This window comes from Amblyomma mixtum, chromosome 7 (assembly GCF_055824585.1).
Source record: "Amblyomma mixtum isolate Tamu chromosome 7, ASM5582458v1, whole genome shotgun sequence".
NCBI classification, from domain to species: Eukaryota; Metazoa; Arthropoda; class Arachnida; order Ixodida; family Ixodidae; genus Amblyomma; species Amblyomma mixtum.
This window is the reverse complement of record NC_143018.1, coordinates 44,563,492-44,588,056: the sequence shown is the minus strand read 5'-3', so window position 1 is coordinate 44,588,056 and position 24,565 is coordinate 44,563,492. Positions and strand designations below refer to the sequence as shown.

The following is a 24,565-nucleotide window of genomic DNA, read 5'->3' as shown; positions in this document are numbered from 1 at the left end:
CGGAGGTCGACAAGGAAAAAAGAACCTCCATGTTATGGTCTAACGTTCTGGGGTCATCAGCAGTCCTATACTTCTAATTACAGACACGATTTTGGAAACTAAGGGTTGAACCATGTGAACTGAAATAGTATGATCACAATCTTTCAGGTAAACACTTCAGAGACACAGAAGCATTAAATGAGCAAGTTATCGCGAATAAATATGTTTTCTGCAAATAGGTTCCCCAAGTGTGGTATTTCCAATAACATGGCATATTCTCACTCCGTCAAAGCACTGATCCCGTAAGTCTGGTAACCTGCAACATGTCTGGTAAAATACGCACAGTAATTATTGGTGGTGGTTGCGCCTCCCAAAATCCATGAACGTGACCAGCGCCGAAAGAGCAAAAAAGTTGAATGAAACAGAAATAAAGCCGATTCAAACACTATAGCCTCCATATCATTTTGTCCAAACCCAGCTTTGCAAGAACCCAAATCACCTCTCACAAAAGAATGAATTCTGCTACAGCGCTATGATAAATATCTTAAGAATACGTCTGTTGCTAGCAAGCATTAAATTTTGCACCTCTAAGAATGGGGCAATACTGAGTACTCTTTCTGTGATGCATTCTTCAGCACTCAGTTCCTTATGCAGCGACCAACTTTATTACACAAGAAGTATAACACGGAGAGAATCGAGAGTGCTGTCAAAAACAGAGGTAAGCTGAAAGTGTTCTAGAGGATCATAGGCATACAAAAAAACAGACGTTCGCCATAAGAGACAAAGATGACATTATCATTACTAATGCGGTTTATGGCGTTCAACGTCTCGAAGCGACTGAGGCTATGAGGGGAGCCGTAGTGGAGGGCAGCGGATAATTTCGACCACCTGGGGTTCTTTAGCGTGCACTGATACCAATATGAATAAGACAGTTAACGTAGCAGAAAAATTCTACGCAGGTCTATGACGAATGTCATGGTTTGAAAATTAGAAGTCAGTGATTTTTTTCTTTTTTGGTCGCGACCAGAACGCATTTGAAAGCCCAAACCTCCAGCAGTCACAATTCATTTTCCTGCATCCATTACTTTCTTGAATTACTTCCTGCGATTTCCGATTATGCTTATGATCGAAGGAGCTCAGGTTTGCTAAATTCTCTTTTTTTCTTCATGCCTGCTGTTATGAGGGACAAATCGTTTTCCGTGGAAAGCAGCTTTGGTGACACTTAGCAATAGACCGCTATAGTCCGGTACAACACCAGAATGCCTCGGTTTTTCCCTCTCAAACGACCCCCTTTTAGCCAATTGCGTCGGCCGATTGTCATGAACTTTCTAGCGTGACAATGCAGGAAGCGACACCACATTGGAGAGAGGGTCTACCGCCTCTATCCTCGACCATAGAGGGAAGGGTTTCTCCCCTTTCATCTACCACTCCCTCCTTTTTCACATAAGCAGGGTCATGAGAACTGGCCGACGTAATTGGCTGGAAAAGCGGGGAGGAAGGAAAGAGGGGGGGGGGGGGGGGGGGGCTTTGCCGGGGAAAAGCCGCTGCTTTCTTAAGTTCCATCCAACTCTGGAGAGGTGTTGATTTTTCCCCCTGCGGAAACGAATGAACCCTACCTCTTGTGTGATGTGCTTTTCTTATTTTCTCAGCTTGCGTGAAAAAGCTCTTAATATTTATCGTTTAGGATCTTTTCCAAGAAACAACGTAAATTTACGTTTCCGCTGCTCTTCTACAGGTGTTTTTATTTGTTTTACATCCCACACATTAAGCCGTTAAAGTTTAACCGTGAACGGCGCGAGCTTTGCTAAGATCATGAGTGCCAAGAATAAATTTCGGTTCATAATTAATACATTCTGTCTGCTTCCAGGAGAGCCCAGAAGCTGCTCCTCTCATGCTATGGCTTCAGGGTAGGCCGGGTTGTTCTTCCCTGTTCGGCCAGTTCCTTCAGAACGGGCCTCTGGGAATCGATGCCCAAGGCAAGACGTTCAAGAGGAACCACACCATACAGAAAAATGTAAACATTATTTACCTGGACGCGCCAGTTGATGCTGGTTACAGCTTCACGAAGAATCAAACCGGATACGCCCGTAGCCTTCACGATATAAGTGTGACGGTTAAAGTATTCCTGAAACAGTTCTTGAAATTGTTCCCGGAGCTGAGGAGACGGGACTTTTACGTCGCCGGAGAATCTTACGGAGGTTAGTCGACTGCCACTTTACTCTTTGTGGTAGCCATGTCTCTACCTCTTTTATTTTATTTATTTATTTTATTTAACCATACTGAAGGCCAATGCTTTGGCCCTAGCACGAGGGGCATTTTACAAACAGTGCAAAGTAAAAAGGCTACATAAACAACAGAAAAAAATTCCAGAAATTCAACACTAGTAAGTCTGGCAACAAATGAATACATGTCCACAAAAAAAATGGGAACAAAACTATACAAGAAAAAAGGGCATCAGTCCAAAGTACAAAAAGTACAACGTAAAGAGGCATTACTACAGAAAGACTGCCACGGCACCGCCACTGCGATCCCACGCTCACCACTGATGTATCTACAGGTGCTGCTGCTGATTTTCCTGGGCCGGCCATGGACGATGCACAAGACGGAATGCCTCAACGATACAAGCTCCCAGCTAGGCGCGTGTACGTCACCCGACTGCGGCCTATCAACATGTTTTTTGCCTGCGTCACCTATTCTGGATGCTCCGCCACTTCTGGACGCAGTGGTCGATTCCGTCTGGCAACGTGGGACTCTGACTGCTGATCGGGCGGTACAAAAGTGCGCGCCTTTCGACGCCCCTCTGGGCCACGGCACCGCCACTGCGATCCCACGCTCACCACTGATGTTTCTACAGGTTGGTTACTATGACGCTTATTCTTACCGTGACGATGACGTCTGTCTTTTAGCGGTGTCGTGGCCACCTCATGTTTTGAAAAGTTTCCGCGCTGGTGTATCCTATTTATGGTGTCTGCTAGTTTTGGGAGGCGATGTCGAGCTAAACCCGGGACCCATGACTAAAGCTCAAGAGGAAAAGCTGGACCTTGTGGCTGGTTCCATCTTACGCCTTGAAGCTAGCAATGCAGTCCTTCAAGACTCTGTCAACAAAGTGCTTCAGATTCACGCAGACTTAAAAATTGACTTAGAAAAACTAACAAAGTGAGTTCACGATCTAGAGCAGAAATTTGCAACCGCACCATCTGCTGAGCTCGTGGTGAACAGTGACAAGGGTCTCGCAATTGTACAGGAAAAAATTGACGACCTTGAAAATCGCTCTAGGCGATCCAATGTTCTATTTTACGGAATAGATGATCCAGAGAAGTCGGAAACTTGGGAGGAGTCTGAACGTCTCGTAAATGACTTTTGTAAAGAAAAACTTGGCCTTACTGTTGAATCTGTTTCCAGAGCACATCGCGTGGGCCGCTTTTCTTCCGAGAAAAAGCGGCCTATCATAGCCAAATTTTTTAACGAAAGGGAAGTTGACACTGTCATGAGCCGCGGCTATAAGTTAAAAAACACTAATTTAAGCATCTCACGCGATTACTTCGCGATTACTTCGCCGTTCGCGAAAAGCGACGGAAGCTTCTCCAGTTTTCAAAATCTATTAAGAAAGATGGGGATAAAGTGCGGCTCGTTTTCAACAAGCTCTTCGTTAACGATGATCTTTACGTGTGGAACACCAACGAAAGTCGAGCCATTCTTGTATCAGGGCGCGAGGATGGCGAATGACGTCCTCCCTCCGTTTCCGTTAACCTGAGTTCATCGACCACCTCACCTGCCAAATTACATTGTGGTAATGATAACGAATGGCTGTTTTTGTACACTAACATTAGAAGTGTTGTAGCTAACGGTATTGCACTATCATCTTTCATCGATTCATGTCAAGCTTCTTTAGTGGTACTAACTGAGACGTGGCTGAACGACACTATACATGATGTCAACATCTTTACCAGTGCATGCAATTTCAAATTTTTTCGCTGGATAGACAATTGCGAAGGGGGGGGGGGGGGGCGGTGTTCTCATCGCGATAAAGGAAGATTTCATTGCCACACCTATCGTTATCGATTCTTTCCTTGAATGTGTTTGGGTTTCTTTGAATGATGGTGCATTTCGTGTCATCATCGGCGTTTTCTACCGTCCTCCCGACATGTCTGGTGCGTTTTCAGATGAATATCATCGGGTGCTCAGTGAAATGTATGCGCGTTTTCCCAATTCCGCTGTTATTATATTTGGAGATTTTAATTTTCCAAGAATTAATTGGTCAACACTTTCCGTAGTGGACACTGATGCAGAAGCACATTCTTTTCTCAGCACTTGCCTTGATTTTTCATTAACACAACTCATTAACCAACCAACACGATCAACTAAAGCCTCTTCCAATGTACTTGACTTAGTTCTCACAAACAAACCTGATATATTTTCAGGCATAACTCATGAGGAACGCATCTCTGACCACGATGTTATCACTGGGTACATTAAATTTCGCGCTAGTAAAAAGATAACTACTAAAAAGAAAATAAGATGTTACGGCAAAGCAAATTTTGATGCAATTAATGCAGAATTATTAATGTTTTCTGATAAATTTTTGCATGATTTCTGCTCTCGCTCTATAGAGCAGAACTGGATCCTTTTTAAAACTGCCCTCAATGATCTCATCGACCAGTTTATTCCCATGTTAACCATTACCTGTGATAGCAGTTCTCCTTGGTTTACCAACCGTCTTCGGCGGCTGAACAACAAAAAGAAAGAACTATACAGACAGGCAAAACTGAATGGTCTTGTGAGTTCACATGACAAATACAGAGCATGTGAAAAGGATTATAAGGCACTATTAAAATCTACTCGGCGCAACTTTTTTTCTCATGACTTGTCTTATTCCATGCTGAAAAATAATATTCGCCGTTTTTGGCGTGTGGTAAACCCAGTAATTCGACCTGACATCACTCTTACAGATTCTGTTGGTGTTCCCATCCCTGATTCAGAGTGCGCTCAACTTCTTAACGATGCGTTTGTAACTGTGTTCACAGATGAAGACATTACTTCCTTGCCTACATTAAGCGCACTAGTGGAACTAACTATGGACGAGATAGTCATCAGTGAGCCTGGTGTTTTATCGCTACTAAACAATCTCAAAACATCTTCTAGCGCTGATCATATGGGCTTTAATAATAAAATTTTAAGGAATACATCACATAGCATTTGTTCCATGTTAACCGCATTATTTTTCCAGTCGCTATCAACTGGCACCATTACTAACGACTGGCGCATAGCTAAGATAATACCCATTTTCAAATCAGGTGATCGTGCTTCTCCGCTTAACTATCGTCCTATCTCCTTAACAAGTACAGTTTGTAAATTACTCGAGCATATTATACATACTCAGGTCATCAACTACCTTGAAGATCATAACATTATCTTCGATCATCAGCACGGTTTTCGCAAGGGCTACTCATGCGACACCCAACTTGCCGGTTTTATTAACGATATTCATGCCTCATTGACGCTGGTTTTCAAGTTGACGCAATATTTTTAGATTTTTCTAAAGCATTTGATCGCGTTCCACACCAAAGGTTGTTGCTTAAACTTTCCCAACTGAACATTCACCCTAATATTATTGCATGGATTGCAGATTTTCTCTCATCTAGAATTCAGTTCACATCAGTTAACAACTCTAACTCATGTTACGCTAATGTTACGTCTGGAGTTCCACAAGGCAGTGTACTGGGACCTTTACTTTTGCTCATCTATATTAATGACTTACCCAATTGCGTGACGTCCAGAATCAGACTATTTGCTGACGATTGTGTGCTTTATCGACGTATGACCTGTAACACTGACAGCCAGCCACTGCAGTCTGACCTTGAAGCGATAAGCACATGGTGTTCTAATTGGTTAATGCCTTTAAATCTTTCCAAAACTAAGCTCATGTCTTTCACTAACAAGCCACGTATTCCTACCGCCTACTTTCTTGATAACAATAGTGTAGAATTCACACAAGTTACAAGTATCTTGGCATTAACCTTCAATCCGACTTATCATGGAATCATCATATTAATCTCACTCTTGCCTCCGCTAACCGTACTTTCGGACTTCTCAAACATAATTTAAAAGAGGCCGCGACACATGTAAAAAAACTAGCGTACACCACATTAATCCGTCCGAAACTCGAATACGCGTCTGCCATTTGGGATCCTCTTTAGAATTATATCATCAGTAACATCGAAGCCCTGCAAAACCGTGCTGCGCGATTCATCTTTTCTGATTATTCATGTTACACCAGCGTCACCTCATTGAAGACTAAAGCCGAGTTAGATAACTTAGCACTGCGCCGAAAAATTTCCCGTCTATCACTCTTCCACAAGCTTTATCACCATCCTTCCCTTCATGATGAATTCTTTCAGCCACCGCCAGTTATCTTTCCACGTCGCGATCATCCTTACAAAGTTAAACGCATTAACTGCCAGTCATTCCATTATGCCTATTCTTTTTTCCCACGCACAATAACCGAATGGAACGCTTTGCCATCAGAAATTGCCACAGAATCTGATCTAAATAAATTCCAACATCTTATGCACTCATGTTTCAACAACTGAAAAGGTATTTTTTTAGCGTTCTTTTCTTCCGCCTTGTCTTCTTTTTGTTTTATATTTTTTATTTTGTACTTCAGCGCACCTTTTCCAGTGTCGTCTTTTTCTTTTTCTAGCGGTGCTGTTATCTATGCTCAAATTTTGCTGTTATGTGCATTGTTGCGACCCTTTCTGTGAATGCCTATTTTATGATTAATATTTTGTGATTTCTATTTTATTTTATTTGCAATATTTTTAACCTTATAACAATGCTTTGTACTTACTCCCCCTCCCATGTAATACCCTCAAATGAGGGCCTTTGGGGGTATTTTGAATAAAAAAAAATGACATTGTACATAAGTCATGGCAGGAAAGAAAAGAAAAATCAAGAATACAGTGCAATCAAGGCGCCTTTACTTGGAAAAAAAAAAGACGTTCCAGTTCTGATAGAAAGTTACTCGATTCAAAAATGGTCGGTGGTAGTTTGTTCCATTCATTCACTGATTTAAGGAAAAAACTTTTCTGGAAGGAGTTTGTTTTTGCAAACATCGGAGCCAGTGTATATTGCGTGGTGTGCCTTGTTCGCCTGGTGGATGCTAAGCTGCCTGTCTCTACCTGTTTTAGTTGTTAAGCTGCCTGCAGTCTACGTTGGATGCTTGTAGGGCTAAGGTTAGTTTTTTCCGTACATAGATAAACGTCTAAATATATGCGGTTTCTAATCGACAAAAACCTGTTTCTATGCAGGTACCGCTTAGAAGGCTCTCAAGGAATAAACTCGTCGGCCCTACGCAGCTTTCAGGAGTGTGCTGTAGAAATCCACAACTGACCGCGGTTAAATATATCTGTTTTTTTTCATACAAAATTTATATTATTTTAATCGCGGCGTGAAAGAATTTTCCTAGAAGCATAACAGCAAATTTTCTTCTCCAAAGTTAATAAAAGCAATAAAAAGAATAAAAATAAAACACTTCCCGCGCCACTAGCGTTTTAAAAGAATACTACTGCTATTTCATTAATGCAGTGATTGCCTCTCCGGCAATTCCACTCACGCAGGTCACACACCATGAGCAAATTTTTAAGTTGTTTCTCATGCATTGCACTGCATTCATTAAGTGACTTTTAACTCAAATTTACAGGCGTAACTTGAGTCAAATACAGTAAAACCTCGTTAATTTGGCACAAAAGTCAATTTGGATGTTGGAAAAATTTGAACTGCCGCCGGCCGATGCCCACGTAATTGGCGTCTTTTCATTTCTTTATTGATAGAATACATTCATCCCCGTAATTGCATTGCAGCAGGGAGGAAAGTAGACAAGCACTTGTGTACACAAACGAGCATAATAAACTAAAGTGGCTGTTTAGGCTTGTTGGTCAGTGATCATGGTTAAAGAATACAGCGCGAAAAGACAGGGACAAACGAAGAAGTGGACAGGACTGGCGCTGACTACCAACACATTTATTCAAAGAAACGAGCAGCTTTTATAATGCCATCCAACACCCACGTGACCAGATAAAGAAGCAGGCGTGGGAAATCTATCTAACACTGATACACATCATTGCACACAACATGGAAGAAACAGCACTTCGAGGCGACGCAACGTCACCCCGGTACCTAAAAAACTGCATGGCTAAATGACCAGGATGTGCCAGACTGGAGCTAGTCAGCGCCAGTCTTGTCCACTTCTTCGTTTGTCCGTGTCTTTTCGTGCTGCGTTCTTTAACCATGAACATAATAAACCAACGAACAAGCGCGTGGACACACACTGCTAATCAGCCCCCTCCATGACTCCTAAATCCGCCCAACGGAGCAGTTAAGCTTTCGACACACCCTGTAATGTGTGCGCGCATAAAATCTTTCAAGGCTACTGCGAGAAATTGTCGTTTGCTCGCAGTTATAACCGCGAAAGCAGATAACCAAGGAGCAAATGAATTTCACTAAATGAAAACCGCTCCTACGAGACTAAATTAGTTGCTTTAATAGGTTCATTGGGGTTTAACGTCCCAAAGCGACTCAGGCTATGAGGGACGCCGTAGTGAAGGGCTCCGGAAATTTCGACACCCTGGTGATCGAAATTTCTGGGGCCCTTCACTACGGCGTCCCTCATAGAATGAGTTTCTTTGGGACGTTAAACCCCAATAAACCAACCAATTTAGTCCCGCAGGAGCGGTTTAGTTTTTTGAAACCGTGCAATATTTTCAGCGTCAGATAAACCGAATTCTTTTTCGAGTCCATTTACGTCGGAATTAAGGAGGTTTTATTGCCCTCCCTACTCCAATGTGGTTGCATACGGCACCAAAAATATTTTCGCTGAACTCCTAACGCAATGCAAGAATGCTGCCCGCTATTAGCATAGGACTTAAGTGACAAAATATACGGCATAACAAATGTTACCGTTTGCAAACAAAACACTAACCCACATTTATCTTATTTTTTGGGGTGTTCATCTCACCACAACAATGATTTCCTTTTTCTGAATTTATTGAGGTTAATTAGCGCACTCAAATAAATTACCCAAATGCAAGGTAGATGTAGTAAACGAAGTTAGCTCTGAAGTGTTCAAGGTCCACGCCTTCAGACAAGACTGTACGGCTTGTTCATTTCTTTTATAATGACGCTTAATCAACCAAAACATGTTTAAGCGAAAAGTGTTATTAACCTAGATATGTGTTTGTGCTTTACCAATTACCATTTTCCATTTTTCATTCTTAGCCAGGTTTGCTGTCGCTCTCGCCCACAACCTACTAAAAGACAAGAAGAAAAATATTCATTTGAATCTCCGTGGTACGATTGGCGGTGTTGGTTTCCTAGGACCAATCCTCTACATTGCCGACTCCAGCCGGTTTCTCTACGAAGTCTCCATGGTCACCGCTCAAGGACGTGACATCTTTTCCCAGCGGTTCCAGCATATGAAGACACCAGTCCAGCAGGGAAATGTGCCAGAAGCTTTGCAGCTGCTACTGGGCACTATACTCACACTCATCCCCACACGGACTCTGTTTCAAAACCTCACGCTTTACGACAATCATGCAAGTGCCCTCTACACCAAGAGGCCCCCAGAGATGATGCAGTACTTTTCGTACGCGAACAGAACAGACTTCAGGAAAGCCATTCATGTGGGAGAGAACGTCGAGTTCCAAATAGCAAACAACGTTCTTCTGGAGAGTCTTAGTTTAGACTTTTTCACCGACATTAGCCGTCGAATAGAGCTGGTGCTCAACTGGAGCAGAGTTCTCTTCTATACGGCTCAAATGGACACGTTCTTTCCAGCGGAAAATCTCATAGAATATTTGAAAACGCTGCAGTGGACATACAAGTCAGCGTACCTAACGGCCGAACGCATAGGTTGGAAGCCGTATGAAGATAACTACGGCTTTGCGGGTTACGTTACACAATTAAGAAATTTTACTCCCGCAGTCCTGCTGGGTGCAGGTCACTACGCCGCTGTAGATAAGCCGATGGAAGCGTACTATCTAATGAAGCAGTTAATTGAAGGTAAAATATAATAAACACTGCATCTGGAAGTCATGGGAGTCATGACTGGTACTTCATTCAAGATTTATTTACACATGTAGTAATTAGTAGAAACTACTTTTCTAATAACTTTAAGCTTCCTGTGAACAAACCTAAAATACTAAGAAAAGTAGAGTCGTTTAAGCTTCCCAAGATATATACACACTATGGAAAAAGGTGCCGAATGTTCTACATCCCCTTCCTTTTTAACCAGCTTCCAACAAAAATACTATCATTGCAGACTATCAAAGAGGTCAAATCACAAGTAAAATCCTGGCTAGTTACGTCTAGGACCTTTAAAACCGTACACTGACATAATGGCTCGAAACACTTTGAAGGTCTTGTTGATATGTGTTACGAAGCACGGTTGCTTTTTTTTTTTGTTGTTGTTGTTGCATCCTCATAATCTATGTATTTAACCTACTTTTTCAATGTGTACAAGTGTGATTGTTGTTCCTATCAATATATGTTTTTGTTTCTTTTTTTTCTTTTATATTGCAAACCATGTAATTTTGTCTGTACTGAGTCTGCACTTTGTTTGATTGCCGTGGCCCGCCCACAAGCGCCCTGTCTTACGCTTCCGCGGGCACACATACTTCCATGTGTAAATATGACAAAATAAATATGTATGTATGTATGTACGTATGCAACGTGCAAATTGTAAATAATTATTTGCGGCGTAAAATAAAACTCAGAACCTCCGCATGCCCGGGTAATAATCTGGTCCAATTTCACATCAATGAAAAGGCATGCCCTCGAACAATAGCGCACTCTGAGATGTATATGTGTCTTTCTTGCTTTTGCATAGCACTAATAAACGTCATGAGAGGTACTGTATTTTCCAATACGCATTATCTCGCATGTTATAGTGTACTTTACAGATACTTCTTTCTCTCTGACGGCCTTTGTCATTACTTATTCTTCTCTTAGTTGGTGATAAAGTGAAAGGAAACGGCGGTTTTCTTTTTTTAGGTTCCTCTAATTTCTTTACGCATTGCACAATGAGTACTTACGGCAATCCTAAATGATTGCTAAAATGGGTTTTAGATCACTTCAAAAAAAAAGAAAAAACGCACGCAGCTGTTACGGCTGAGTACAGACGCCCCGCCGATACCACTCAGCTCACAACACATGAAGCGTGAGCGCGAAGCGGTTGTCTCTCACTTTGCTCTTTGTGTCTGTTCCAAAGCAGAGCGCAGCATTTACAATCGCATCTCCTCTCAAGATGGACTTAAAATACCCTTCCTCGACTCGAAATCTTTTCATAAATGCCTTCATCGCTCTAAGAGCGAAAACGAAGAAAAAAATCCCGCAGTAAAATGCGTTTACTGCTGGTGTGCTCCAGCTGAAGGCAATAAAATCGATGCGTAAAACGACGCACATTTCACACTCTTCCCACAAAATTCAATTTCTTTCACTACATTGACCAAGACAAGCAGTTTTCTTCCCTACGAGATGCTGGCAGGACACAGCAAGACTGTGCTCGAAGCAGTATCAGTGCTTTAGGAACAGATCACCGTTCAACAAAAAAGAGGATTCTTCACAAAAAAGTGAGTGTCGTACTCTGCGCACTACCTGGGTCGCTGAAAAGTACCAGCATTAGAGGGTAGCTTGCCTGATTGAGTAGTGTAACAGTTCATATATTTGGTTGTTTTGCAGCGTGGCGTAGTATTTGCAGTCAGCCATCTTGGACAAACCTGTGGTAGTTGCTGTTAGCGCTCTGGTATGCCGTCAATGTTAATTATTAATATTGCAGTAGCAGTTAAAACAACTGACATTCTTGTGTGATGAATCAAAGAAATGAATGAAGGTGATGAATCAAGGTAATGTATCCTTTGCATGGTATTCATCCCAAACAATGATTCAAAGAAGCTCAGTATAGATAACATCCAAAAAAGTGAAAGCACGGCCAAGTCTTATTACGTAGTTTATTGCGTAGTTACGTGTGCTTATACAGCTTAGCTGTTAGTTGATTATTCCTAGCGTATCCGGCGCCATCCACATCGGCGGTGTTCAAGCCCATTACGCCATAAATGCCAGGTACGTCACCCCATCGCCGGCAAGACCAAGGATGCAGCCCTACAGAGCGGACTCCCCATTCGCAGATTACGTAACTACTCGACGCTTCAGACTGTCTGAACTACAAGCTTCTTCTACCGCCCCCCCTTCACCATAAGGTCCCATTACTGCGTCAGCCAAGAAGTTGCATAAGAAGAAAAAAAGCAGCCAAGAAGATCGGATTAAACCGCTAACTTTGGAGCGCAGGAGCCCCAGCGGCGCAGTAATTGCGCACCAGCGAGTTTCTTAATCGTTTCCAATATTTGCGCTACATCACTGTTCCCCTGACCAACATTGACCATCACAGTTCCCACTTCAAGTTATTGATCCATTCGCTCTCGCCCTACCATAAGCTTGCCGTCCCGGTTAGCTCTGTTGGTAGAGCGACTGCTCCGGTGAAGCGGTGGTCCCGGGTTCAACCTCGGAACAGGACGAATCTTGCTTTAACTACGAAGCATAGGTGTACAGCTTTCCTTTGTAGCCATATGGCTGCGTTTTCCGGGATAGCAGTTAGTAATTACTCCCATATTACAAATTTACTGCACCTTGGGCAGCTTGGAGTATTCCAGCCGCCGTGGTGACTCAGTGGTAATGGCGCTCATAGCTGACCCGAAAGACGCGGGTTCGATCCCGGCCGCTGCAGTCGAATTTCGATAGAGGCGAGAAGCCCGTGTACTGAGCGATGTTAGAGAAGCCCGTGTACTGAGCCCGTGATAGAGAAGCCCGTGTACTGAGCGATGTTAGTGCACGTTAAAGAACTCTAGGTGGTCGATATTTCCGGAGCCCTTCACTACGGCATCCCTCGTAGCCTGAGTCACTTTGGAACGTCAGACCCCTGTAAACCATAAACCATGAACTTTGGTGTATTCCCCTAAACATTTCACCATCACTCAGACGCGGGTGGTTTCGCATTAGGCCTGAGTCACGACGACCAGAGATTCGTTCGCCACCATCTTAAATCTTCGCTCAAGCAAACATGAACGCCAGCAACGTGTTCCCAAAGGATTGGTCATGGCCTCATTCTAAAGCTACCTGTATGAGTGCTCCTGCCGAGAGAACAGCGAATGCTGAAGTTTGCGTAAGAAATGAACAAGCTGAAATCGCAAAAAATTCGATCGTTCAGCCCACTTTAACGTATTGGAATAAAACAAGCGTCAGGGCTAAGCAAACGTAACTCCTAACTAAGACAACAGATTGATAATAATGTCTTGATTTCATCCCTACTTTGTTCCAACGCGACTGTAAGCATCCACTCTTATTTCCGCACGCTGTGCTCGGATCCCCAGTGTCGACTAGTCGGCGGGATGTACGATGGCCGTGAGTTGTATGAAATCAAAAAATAGGTGAGTCCAACTGGGCCCACACACGCTACAGTGCGGCGCGGGATAGCGCTCGGTAGCCGGAAGCAATCAAGTGGAAAATTCTCTTTTTTTTATTTTTCATACCGCAGGCATTTCAGAAGTGCAAACAACGTTGCCTAAATTCAGTGGCTTCGAATCGTCATGAATACTACAAACACCTGGACACTCGTTCTTCTGTTGTCTTGTGTCTGGAATGTTTGGAGGTAAGCAAAGCAATGTGCAATTCGGTCTTCATATCATGCGAATTTAGAATACGCTAGTTTTGGCAAAAGGTTTCATTTCAACTGGCTACGTTTACATATGCATACAACTGCGTAGAAATTGTGTAACCTTTTCTCAATATTCTAAATGTATGCGCACTGTAATTGCTCGCTAGTGCCACCTTCCGCAGTGTCAGCAAAACGACAAACCGTTCTTCGTTTTGTCGCACCAGAGCCATCAAACATAGTTTCTGCTATATAATGCACTGAGCTCAAAACAAATACTTAACACTCAACATATTCTTAATTACAAGCTACGTCTACTGGGTACAACGTCGCGCCCGCACTCAACACCATCCATAAGATCATGTTTCACGAAGAACATCTTCGCACAAGCTGCCCACTGGCACATCCGCACGCTAAGCAAATCCTAATTTCCGTTCACCACAGCCTTAGACCTCGCAACTGAGGTGAGTAGCATTATCTGTCTAGGCATCGTTCAGCACATATGGTATGCTGGGAACGAAGGTGGCTACATTTTCACCGCAGTTCATGTTTTAAAAGAGAAGAATTTGTTCTTAACCTTTGGAAAATGTCTTCAACTTTGAGGTTATTAGCAAGGGCACCCAATAAAAATGCAGCCGAACAGTTACTTAAAATTCAAACTATGCTATTATAGAATTTTTTTATTCCCTGAGCAAACAAGCAAGGATAGAGAAAGATGCGAAGCAATTTTTGCCTGCAGAAAGTTTATTCGTGACTCCTTCGCTCAGACTTCCAAGCGATCAGGTCAAAACTTTTTCAGTTTTAAATTATGGAAAACGTCACCTTTTTTACCCTTTTTATCATCGTTACAGAACCTAGCTCACATCACGGTTATGCGTAGATGAATATTTACTTTTCATAATCAGTCGGCAACGAAAATTTGTGGCCTGCCAGATTTTTTTCAGTCGCCACATAAGAGTGAAACGTACTCTAAGCGGTTACACGGGGCACACCTCTAGAACTGGCGTGGATGAAGTCCGTCCAAGGTCATCGATCGAAGCCGCCTGGAGAAAAAGTTAATAAAAAAAGAGGGGCTGTGATGGGAGAAGAAAATAGAGAAGAAATAAGAGGAGAAAATAGAGGGACACTGCTGTCGACACAGAGACTGAAAGAAAGAAAGAAAGAAAGAAAGAAAGAAAGAAAGGAAGAAAGAAAGAAAGGAAGAAGAAAGAAAGGAAGAAAGAAAGAAAGAAAGGAAGAAAGAAAGAAAGAAAGGAAGAAAGGAAGAAAGAAAGAAGGAAAGAAAGAAAGAAAGAAAGGAAGAAAGAAAGAAGGAAAGAAAGAAAGAAAGAAAGAAAGAAAGGAAGAAAGAAAGAGAAAAAGGAAAGAAAGAAAGAAAGAAAGAAAGAAAGAAAGAAAGAAAGAAAGAAAGAAAGAAAGAAAGAAAGAAAGAAAGAAAGAAAGAAAGAAAGAAAGAAAGAAAGAAAGAATAAACGCAGCGATACCACCCGCCGGTCGCTATAAGAGCCGCGAAGGCCGAAGCCGGTCGAATGGGTTCTGTGTTTGTTTCTCCGCCAGAGCAGCTGCAGCTTTGAAGCGAACTGCTCGCTGAGAGTGAGCTAATTAGAAATACCTTTTTAGAAAGGCTGGAGACACAAAATACCAAACCGAATAATCATCGCGCATGGATGGCACAAGCAGCTGCCCTTTTTATTACCGTTTTATTCCTCCTCTCAAGAGAATGATAAAAAAAATAAAAATGAACGAGAGATTACCCTCGGACCAGCACAGCTTTGTAGGGTTTAAAGTCGACACAAGAAGTCGACACAAAGGAGGCGTGTCACGCTAGTACTCGTGAGGCTAATTGTCGACAAGACCCGTTTCCCCTCGCCACCGAACAAGAAGCCAATAAGCGGCGTATCCAAGCCGAGGAATGACCTCGCAGCAGCGAGAGCGGCACCGGCGATAACGCGTAGAGGGTGAACCATCAGTTTCTGGAGCTGCCGTCTTGGACGAGGTTCCTGCCAGTAGAGCAGAGCTGGAGCGAGAGCCTAGGAAGCGTAAGCGTGAAGCAGCCGACGCCATCAAGCCGCCGGCACAATACGATTGTTTAACTGAGTAGTTGCCTAGTACAGCCAGTTTATTTAATGTGAAAGCATTGTATGGCCCACCAGTCAGAATATCCGGCGTTGACTGACCACCCACGAGAAACGAATCCGAACCCTCCCGTGGCCTCATGATGTCATCGGCCGTGCCTACATCATCAGGAAACAAAGAAAAATAAAATTTATTTTAAAGTGTGTTTCAAGCCAGGCCGCGACAATTCACTGTGCCGTCACCATGGTCCCAGAACAGTGCGTGAGTGACGTTATGAAACCGGAAGTTACAGCTGCTAAACCGGATATGACGTGATGGTTCACTTAATTAAGGCAATGCTTTGTATGCACGCGTATTTCGAGTGGTCTTCTCTAAAGGCCTTCGCCTTCTGGCCTTTGAACTAAAGGCCTTCACCCGAAAAGCCTTTAAGATATTCTTACTACTAGCGAACAAGTACTAGCTACTTAAAAATGTAATTAATAGCCCACGATGACACCCAAATGCTTTAGCATTAACAGCAAATAAGTAGTCTTAAGTGCCGTGTAATTTATTATATACAGATCATAAACAATCAACGAGCTTGCGTTCAACTTGTAAAAAAGTCACAGCCGGATTACAGTTTCATATGCCCGTCATCTTTACAGTTTTGTGGAATCAAGAGGACTGTTTCTGACGCCCCTTATTGAAAAACACGAATATCAAATAGCAAAGAGAAAGAGCTTAGTGAAAATGTTCAAAGAAGAAGCAAACGCCACAGCCTACTCTGGATACATCACTGTGAACAAGACATCACAGAGCAACCTGTTCTTTCTCTTTATAAAAGCCCAAGTGAGTTCCTAATCTTATTCTTTTTTCCATACGCTGCAGAATTACCCGACATTACCTCAGAGGCTGATGCTAATAAAGAAAAGATGTCACTTTTATGGCCACCATAACATTTTCATTTAAGAAAATGTTTTCTTTTTGAAATATCAACGCTGCGAAAACACCTCCACGCCAATATATCAGTTACCATTACCAGAGCAGTTCAGTAATCGCATCTCAACTCCTACCAGTCCTGTGAAAGGGCAGAGAGGCAGCAAGCATGTCCAAGGAACAATACCACGTGTAGAACAAGACAACTGTTTTAAACAAAGTGATATTCGTTTCTGTCCAGGCCTCTTCCCCATTAAGTCAAAACATCACCATTGCAGCAAAGCCACATGACCTTTAACGGCAATTATGTAAGTGCAGGAAGCACGCCAGCAATAAACCATGATTTTTTTTTCCTGCGTCATCATATATATTCTATATCTTTATTTCCATTATGCACCTTCATTCGTAAAAAGCACTGCCTTCTGTCTTCCTGCGAGTTCTATTCCCTTTTATTCTTCTTTCGCTTTCGGTTTTGTGCTTCTGCGAAATAAAGTATGTTAATTATGTCAACTGACAGCAGCTAAAGAGCGAAATTCTTAGCTGTAATAGCGGTAATCAGCAAACAATACGCCCACATAACAACGCTCAACACATTTTCAGAAAAAGCCATCGACCGCTCCGCTGGTCCTATGGTCTCAGGGAGGACCTGGCCTGTCGGCTCTGGCCGGTCAATTTCTGAACAACGGACCCCTGGGCATCGATGCCAACGGAAATCTCTACAAGAGGACTCGAGCCATACAACAGAGCATGAATGTCATCTACCTTGACCTGCCGGTCGGTGCCGGATACAGCTTCGCAGATAGCCCGGCCTCCTACCCGCAGACCCTTGAAAAGATTGCTTTGGAGGTCGCAGAATTTCTGAGGCAGTTCTTGCTGCTCTTTCCGGGTTTCAAAAACCGGGACTTTTATGCAGCCGGGGAGTCATACGCAGGTTGGTTGGACGCTTATATCGTAGTACGATGGACAATGGGGCTTGTTAGTAATAGTTCATTTCGATTGGAACAGCGCAAAGGTTTTTCGACCGTTTGCGTTTCTTAGTAATAGTAATAGTAGCTAGCAGCAGTTCGTAATAGTACCGCGTTTGTCATTGTCAGTGTCCGTTTGTTAGCCATAGTTCATTTTCGTTGGAACAGTGCAATAGGATAAAGCACCATTGCACTTTCCCACCTAAATTTACCACAACCAGCATCATAAGAGGAGTCTACCACCACCACGGGGCATAAGGTAGTAATTAATAAGTAATTTTTTCCTTCTGTATATAAGGAACTGACAATAAAAAGGCCATGACCTCGTCTTTTACTGGCTAACCCCTTTCAAGGGTCCTGCGAATGTGAAAAATTCATTTTGGTGCTTATTTTTGTTCCCTGTCAGGCTCAGTATGCGAGAATACTAAGCAGCTGCGCTTTTAAAAGCGTCCATTATTTCGTTAACGCTGTCCGAAATCGTTTTGTAAATAAAACGTAATAAAGCACTAAGGCTTTCGGGCCTTGACAAAATAGTTTCTTTCAAAACGAATTTAGCAATGTCCCAGGTATGCAACCGCATTTACTGGGAGCTTATTATTAACATGTGGACTTAAAATCGTGTGACTGTGCTCCACAGATACAAGGACCCCAGAACGAGAACTGTTCTCAGATGTGATGCACTAAGCTGCTTACGATAAGAAAAGGCGCAGATGACGAAGTTTAGTTTGTTTACTGATTTATCAGTCGATGTCCATTCAATGAACTATGCTTTCTTTATGATACAATTATTCGCAATACGACTTGTACAGCGACATTATTTGTTGAACTGCAAATGTAACTTGAAATCCAATCAAAGAAGCGCTCCTTTCCTGCATTCACGATGTGCCATGAACTAAATTTTGCAAGCGATAGCCCGAACCTTGTCCATCACAATGTCCCACCACCTGGTCTGCAACTAAGGCCTCCTAAGTTGCGACCAAAGTCATCACAATTCCTAACTGCCAACACCGTGAGTTTCTCTTTCAATCGGTCCCACATTTCACGAGCTGTTATAAGTTAATAACAAATGCAAATACGTTCCTGGCCTTTTTTTCATGTCAGCCGCTCTCAAGTTCACTTATTTCACGATACTCGAAAGTAACACAGGCCTGGTCGATTTCATTTAAATGTCTAAAACCAACTACAAGAGTTTTGTCAACGTGGCAGATATTACCAAACCACTCCTTTTTCGCAAAGCTCTTTGTTAAAAACGAAATCTATCGTGCTAGATGGGCCGAACTTCCCTCATGAATACTGCAAAAGCAATTGCAAGAAAACACAATTAACTCTCGATAAAACTTTTCCAAGCCAGGTATTTTGTGGACAGTCTTTTCGCTTTAGTATTGTCCCTTTGGTACTCAGAAGTGCTATTACGATACTTAAGCTTATTAAAAAGGCGCTCAACGCTAATTATTTTATTGCGTTATTTTCCTATCCTTTGCAGCAAGGTACGCTGTCGGCATCGCTCACAGCTTCCTAGTGACTCCAAGTAAAAATGTACCTCTACGCCTTCGAGGAGTCATCGCTGGCAGCCCTTTTGTAGGACCAGTGTTCGATGTAGCAGACTCTAGCGAATTTCTTTATCGAACTGCAATGCTTACCGACGATGGACGCCGGACTTTTTCGGAATATTTCGAGGAAATGCGACGGCTGAAGGCTGAAGGCAATGTCGACAAAGCTTTACTTTTGCTGAGGCGCACTATTTTCACTTCTCGGGAAGACACGAGCTTGTTCGAGAAACTGACGTCATTTGAATGCCGCCACGCGAGCGCTTTGTACTCTGATTTGCCAAGACAAATACGAAAATACAAGGAATATGTTCAACGATACGACTTCAGGGAGAGCATTCATGTTTCGCAAGAAGCCGACTTTGAAGGAGGCGCGGCGGCTCTCTTCTTTAGCCTTAACACGGATATGGTGAGGGATATCAGTGGTTTAATAGAACTTCTCCTCAATAGAAGCAGGGTGCTTTTATACACGGGATCGATGGATACACTTTTGCCGTCGGCAAAGGTGCGAGAGTACTTCCGTACGCTTGAATGGACGGACGCTGCGCAGTATCGGCGTGCGCCTCAAGTACCTTGGAAGCCTCATGAAGGGTGTCGAGGCATGTGTGGCTACACTATCAAGCTGCACAACTTCACCGAGGCAGTTTTGTTAGGTGCTGGTCACTACACTTCATTAGATAAGCAAGATGAGGTGTATTTACTCCTGAATGAGTTTATCCAAGGCGGGTAGCTCAATTTAGATCAATGAATGGAGCGGACCTGTGCACAAGTTCACAGAACGCTGCTCAAGAAGACGAGCAACGGGTTGCAAGCTGTGTCTTAAATTTGAGCCTCTTAGCAAGAAATAAAAAGTCGAGTTTCTTTTATTGTGTCTATCCACAGTTTTTTTTTTAAATATCCTGCATGCGCTGTGTACTGAAAAAAAATTAGCACAACGCAACATGTCATATGTGCCGGTATGTTATACAGTACTTCTTAATTGTTCATTGAGGTAATACAAAGTTCTTACCCTTGAGGCAGGGCAGAAGGAGGGAACATGTTCTCCTGACTAGGCACTAGCCTCAGAGGTCGCCGTCGGTGCAGCAACAGTGGCGCGTCAGCAGTCGCTCTTCTCAGTAACAGTCATACAAGAACAAGTAACATTTTGCAAAACATTGTACTATAACTAAATGCACACTCACTGTAAAAAGTAAATTGAAGGCGACTTTGTTGAAAATTTTTAATTTCTTTAAATTTAAAGCATACTGGTCCTTGTTTGTTGGTGCAAAATGCAGTTCGCACAATCACAATTAAACTGCACATATGTATTCAAGGATGCATGAATTGTAGGGGAAATGATTAAATTTTTTCGTTAATATTGCCTTCCATTCACTTCTGATGGAACCTGTACATATGAAAACATAATGTAACAGTGCTTTGCGGAACGAAAAAGAAAGTAAGCAAATAGTTGATCAATAATTTTAAAGGCAAGCACTGAAGCACTGTGCAAACATAGCTTTTAAATCTCCAATATTAATTTTTATAAGTTGTAAGTTAGCGCGATTCAGAAATAGCTCTCCTTAATTGCGAACACTGTTTATGTTTCATTTCTGCTAACGGCGTGTTTCTTGTAAACCCTGGGCTCAAGTTAACTGCGGCACTCAGCACGTCTACGACGGATCCCTGACCCATTGAAGAAACGTGGCTTGTAATATGAAACAAAGGTGTCGCGGTAAAATAAAGAAGCTTCACGCAGGTGTTGGTTCATGTTAAATCTATGCTCAGTAACACAAACTTCGTTCGTTAGCTATTTGTCGTTAGCAAAAACCGCACCTCAAACGAGATCTCAACACTATCAAGGCAGCTGTATCAATTCCGAGTCGATGGCAAAACAAACGTGCTTATCTTTTGTTTCTAGCGAAGTGGGCATCCTTTCTTGTAGCACCCGTGGCCGCCATGAAACAAAACATGAAGACCACCTGTTCTGGTTACGAGACCAATAATTCCCCATGCGTCAAGGCACAGTACAACAACCGAAGAGAACTCCAGGAGGTTCATTTCGCAGGGTGTATAGGCCTAGTACCCGCGCATATTATTCGCCGAAAACTGAGCCCGTCAAAAGTAGTGGCTTTGCGCAGCTGTCTATCGTGCTGTCCTTGAAAAGACTGAAAGGCCGAACATACGTGAATTCATACAGCACAACTTTTTTAGCTGAAGGAACGAAATGAAGTTGAGGTGCTGGCGCTTTTTAGTTTTTCTGATGTGCTTAAAATACCGCAGAAAGACAAGGAATCAAGTAAACAAAAACGAAAGTGGTCGTCAATACTTCCTCGCATGCTTAAGCAGCGTCAACTGGCTGATCATGGTCATACACCTTTCTAACCCTGTTAAGCATGCCTCGGGTAGAAGAATAAGAATGGAGAGTAGCCCATGGACAAGTGCTTAGAAATCATGAAAGGTACTTTACCAATATCCCTCAAGAGAAAAGTATACAAGAGCTGTATCTAACCGGTACTCACCTACGGGGCAGAAGCATGGAGGCTAACGAAGAGGGTTCAGCTTAAGTTAAGGACAACGCAGTGAGCTACGGAAAGGAAAATGATAGGCGTAACGTTAAGAGATCGGAAGCGGGCGGAGTGGGTGAGAGAACAGACGCGCGTTAATGATATCCTAGTCGAAATCAAGAAGAAAAGCACATGGGCAGGCCATGTAATGCGAAGGAAAGGTAATCGATGGTCGTTACGGATAGCGGACTGGATTCCAAGAGGAGCAAGCTTCGCAGGAGGCAGCAGAAAGTGAGGTAAGCGTATTATATCGGTAAGTCTGCGGGGATAAAATGGCCGCAACTGGCTCAAGACCAGGTTGATTCCAGGGACATGGGAGAGGCCTATGTCCTGCAATGGGCGCAGTCAGGCTGATGATGATGATGATTTCTCTACTTGTGAGTTCCGGGAGTAAGCCAGAACGACTGTTTCCGAAAGGTGTGCTACATTTTTGTAAGTCATGCAGTGATTAGAGATGTCGCCAGGCTCTTGCAGTTAAGTCTAACCATCTGTATGTTTCTCCTGTGAGATAAAAAACGTGCTAAACCATAAAAATACAAACAGCCCTACCAATAAGGACAGCAGAAATTTGGGCTAGTTGGCTGATATGCATACTGAAAAAAATCGAGGACCAAGCCGAGACAAACAGAAGAACTTGTGTTTGTCTCGGCTTAGTCCTCGTGTGTCTGCGCAATTTTTTCACTGTGATTACCGATAAGGTATAAATGCTTTCGATCATTTCAAGCCAGTAGACTTCTGCAGTACTCGCTAGCTGGCAGAAGCAAGCCTTCACCTGCTGCTGCACTAAAAGAGAATTTCTCACTTCAGCACGCCATTGTGCTTGTGGTCCCGCTTAGATGAGCAGCTGTAAACAAAAGCAGGTGGTACTTTCCAGATGCCTGCACGCACCTTTAAGCACAAAAAGACTAAATGCGCATGTCATCGTTAATAGGGATGCTCTTTTCATTACAGCTCCTATACCATGTATGTGGCCTTTGTCTATGTCTACATGATTTCTCAGAATTACGAATTTTCCAGAAAGCCAACGCACTTCTAAGTTTCTTTCCTTGTCTATCTGTTTTGTGTTCCTTGCGTTTCACGATATATTTCTTTGTATTTCAGTTTTCTTATGTGTACAAAGTTTTCAGTGTTATGTTTCCACACTGTTATCTTCTATTTCCAGTACGTCCCGTCTAAAACGCTACATGCTGCGAAGATATGCTAAATAATTATTTCTTATTTATTACTTCTTACTGGCGCCGGATTATGTTTATTTCGTGTACTTCAGGGCATAAAGGACGTGAACAGGTGCCAAAGAAAGCACTTTTCTTGTATAATTAGATATTCAGCTCACATGCAGAGATTTCATGCCATGAATTCTCTTTGATATATATTCTTTACAATTAATTACAATAACCTTTCAACAAAATTTTTCAAAGAGCAGCATTCTTAAAGTGCAGTTTATTTTTCTCCCTTGGTCACCCTAGCTTCGCTATGATATCTGTCACTCCTTATTTGTGCGTTCCTTCGAACTTTTTCTAAGGTAAACTTTCCTAAAGTAGCCCTTACATACGTCAATGTAGGGTGATTAAAATGAATTTATGATGATTAAGACAGAAAAATGATGCTCGGTCCCCCGTCTGCAAAGATCATCGTGATTCGTTTAAGGTGTCAATTAAATGCACATTTTGCAGCGAGCCGAGCAACATTTTAAGTGATGGATCCTCTATATGTGCGCATAGCACTTCCCCGTCTCACAATTTCTGCACAACCACTTGTACGACATCGTAAGCAAACAAAAGCATCCTACACATCAGTAGGTGCTTTTCTAGCCGACTCCGGTTAAAGTCTTTAATTTTGGTGTCCCTCACCGTGACGGTGCATGAAGCACTATTGATCACTGGAAACTTTATCTCAACGTCATTCGAGACGCAGTGTTTTCCACAGAGGTGAGAAGCTTGCCTTTTTTTATCAGTTTGCACAGACAAAATCTCAAACAATGAGGCCTATTTTACACCTTGGAAAGTTTTACAGCTTACGAAAACAAGCTGTAAGTCTTCAGCACACGTAACGCTTTATTCAGCTACATCTAAAGCCGCCTCTTTTTAATCAGGTCATATGCCGAAAAGCAATTAGGAACGCTTATGACAATAGCAAAAACGCTCATAGCAAAAAAATTCAGCACTGCCGTCCGGTGGTCGGCGGATATTAGATTGTTATAGTGAAATTTAACATTATAAAAAAAATTGCCTTCATAAACTGTTTCCCGTTCAAAAATGTTTTTGTTCCGAATTGTTCGGTGTGCTCTGCTGTAACACTTTGACTAACTGCCTTACGCTAATTTTCAGCGCTGTGTCCCAGACGTGCACGTAATGTAGCTGCCGTTGTAAAGTCGAGCTAAGCAGATCACAGGCTTCCCGATAGAAATTTCAGCTTGATGCAACAATTGCACTCTTAACTGACCCAGAGAAGGACGATTGTTCCCTCACCCATATTAAGATGCACTACCGGCAAAAAGGGAGGAGCATAAGCAAGCAACAAAATCTCACGGTGTTCTGCTTGTGCCGGCCACGCACCAGACTTCACCGCATAATCAAGCAACCAGCGTCGTTATTTTTTGCTCAAAATAAGGACCCCGACCACACTGCCGCACGACCTTCACCCAGAGCCGTATGCCTTCACCTAGCAAGAGCCTCGTCTGAGATGGCAGTTCAAAGTCTGCCTCTTGGACGTGTGAGTGCGTGTGTGAGTGAACTTATGACTGAGTAAGTGTGTGAGTGAGTGTGCGTGAGTGTATGAGTGAGTGAGTGTGTGTTTGGTTTATTGGTTTATTGGGGTTTAACGTCCCGAATCAACTCAGGC

At 42.8% G+C, this 24,565-nt stretch overlaps 1 protein-coding gene and 2 pseudogenes across 1 annotated transcript; all 3 read left to right on the top strand.

Moving 5' to 3' along the window:
- The first annotated feature begins 1,095 nt into the window (after positions 1-1,095).
- Positions 1,096-10,046, top strand: LOC149335856 (venom serine carboxypeptidase-like). Its single transcript, XM_089554027.1, has 3 exons — positions 1,096-1,119; positions 1,847-2,177; positions 9,253-10,046. Exons 1-3 carry the CDS (start codon positions 1,096-1,098, stop codon positions 10,044-10,046), a joined length of 1,149 nt encoding a protein of 382 aa, XP_089410153.1.
- LOC149335857 (uncharacterized) lies at positions 2,387-3,913 on the top strand (annotated as a pseudogene).
- Positions 10,047-16,483: 6,437 nt separating the features above from the next.
- Positions 16,484-24,565, top strand: part of LOC149335855 (putative serine carboxypeptidase CPVL) — a 30,113-nt pseudogene continuing 22,031 nt past the window's right edge.

Coding starts and splice junctions, on each gene's coding strand:
- LOC149335856 (XM_089554027.1), top strand. CDS start 1,096: ATGCTTATGATCGAAGGAGCTCAG. Junction 1,120..1,846: donor TTATGATCGAAGGAGCTCAG/GTTTGCTAAATT, acceptor GTCTGCTTCCAG/GAGAGCCCAGAAGCTGCTCC. Junction 2,178..9,252: donor CGCCGGAGAATCTTACGGAG/GTTAGTCGACTG, acceptor TTTCATTCTTAG/CCAGGTTTGCTGTCGCTCTC.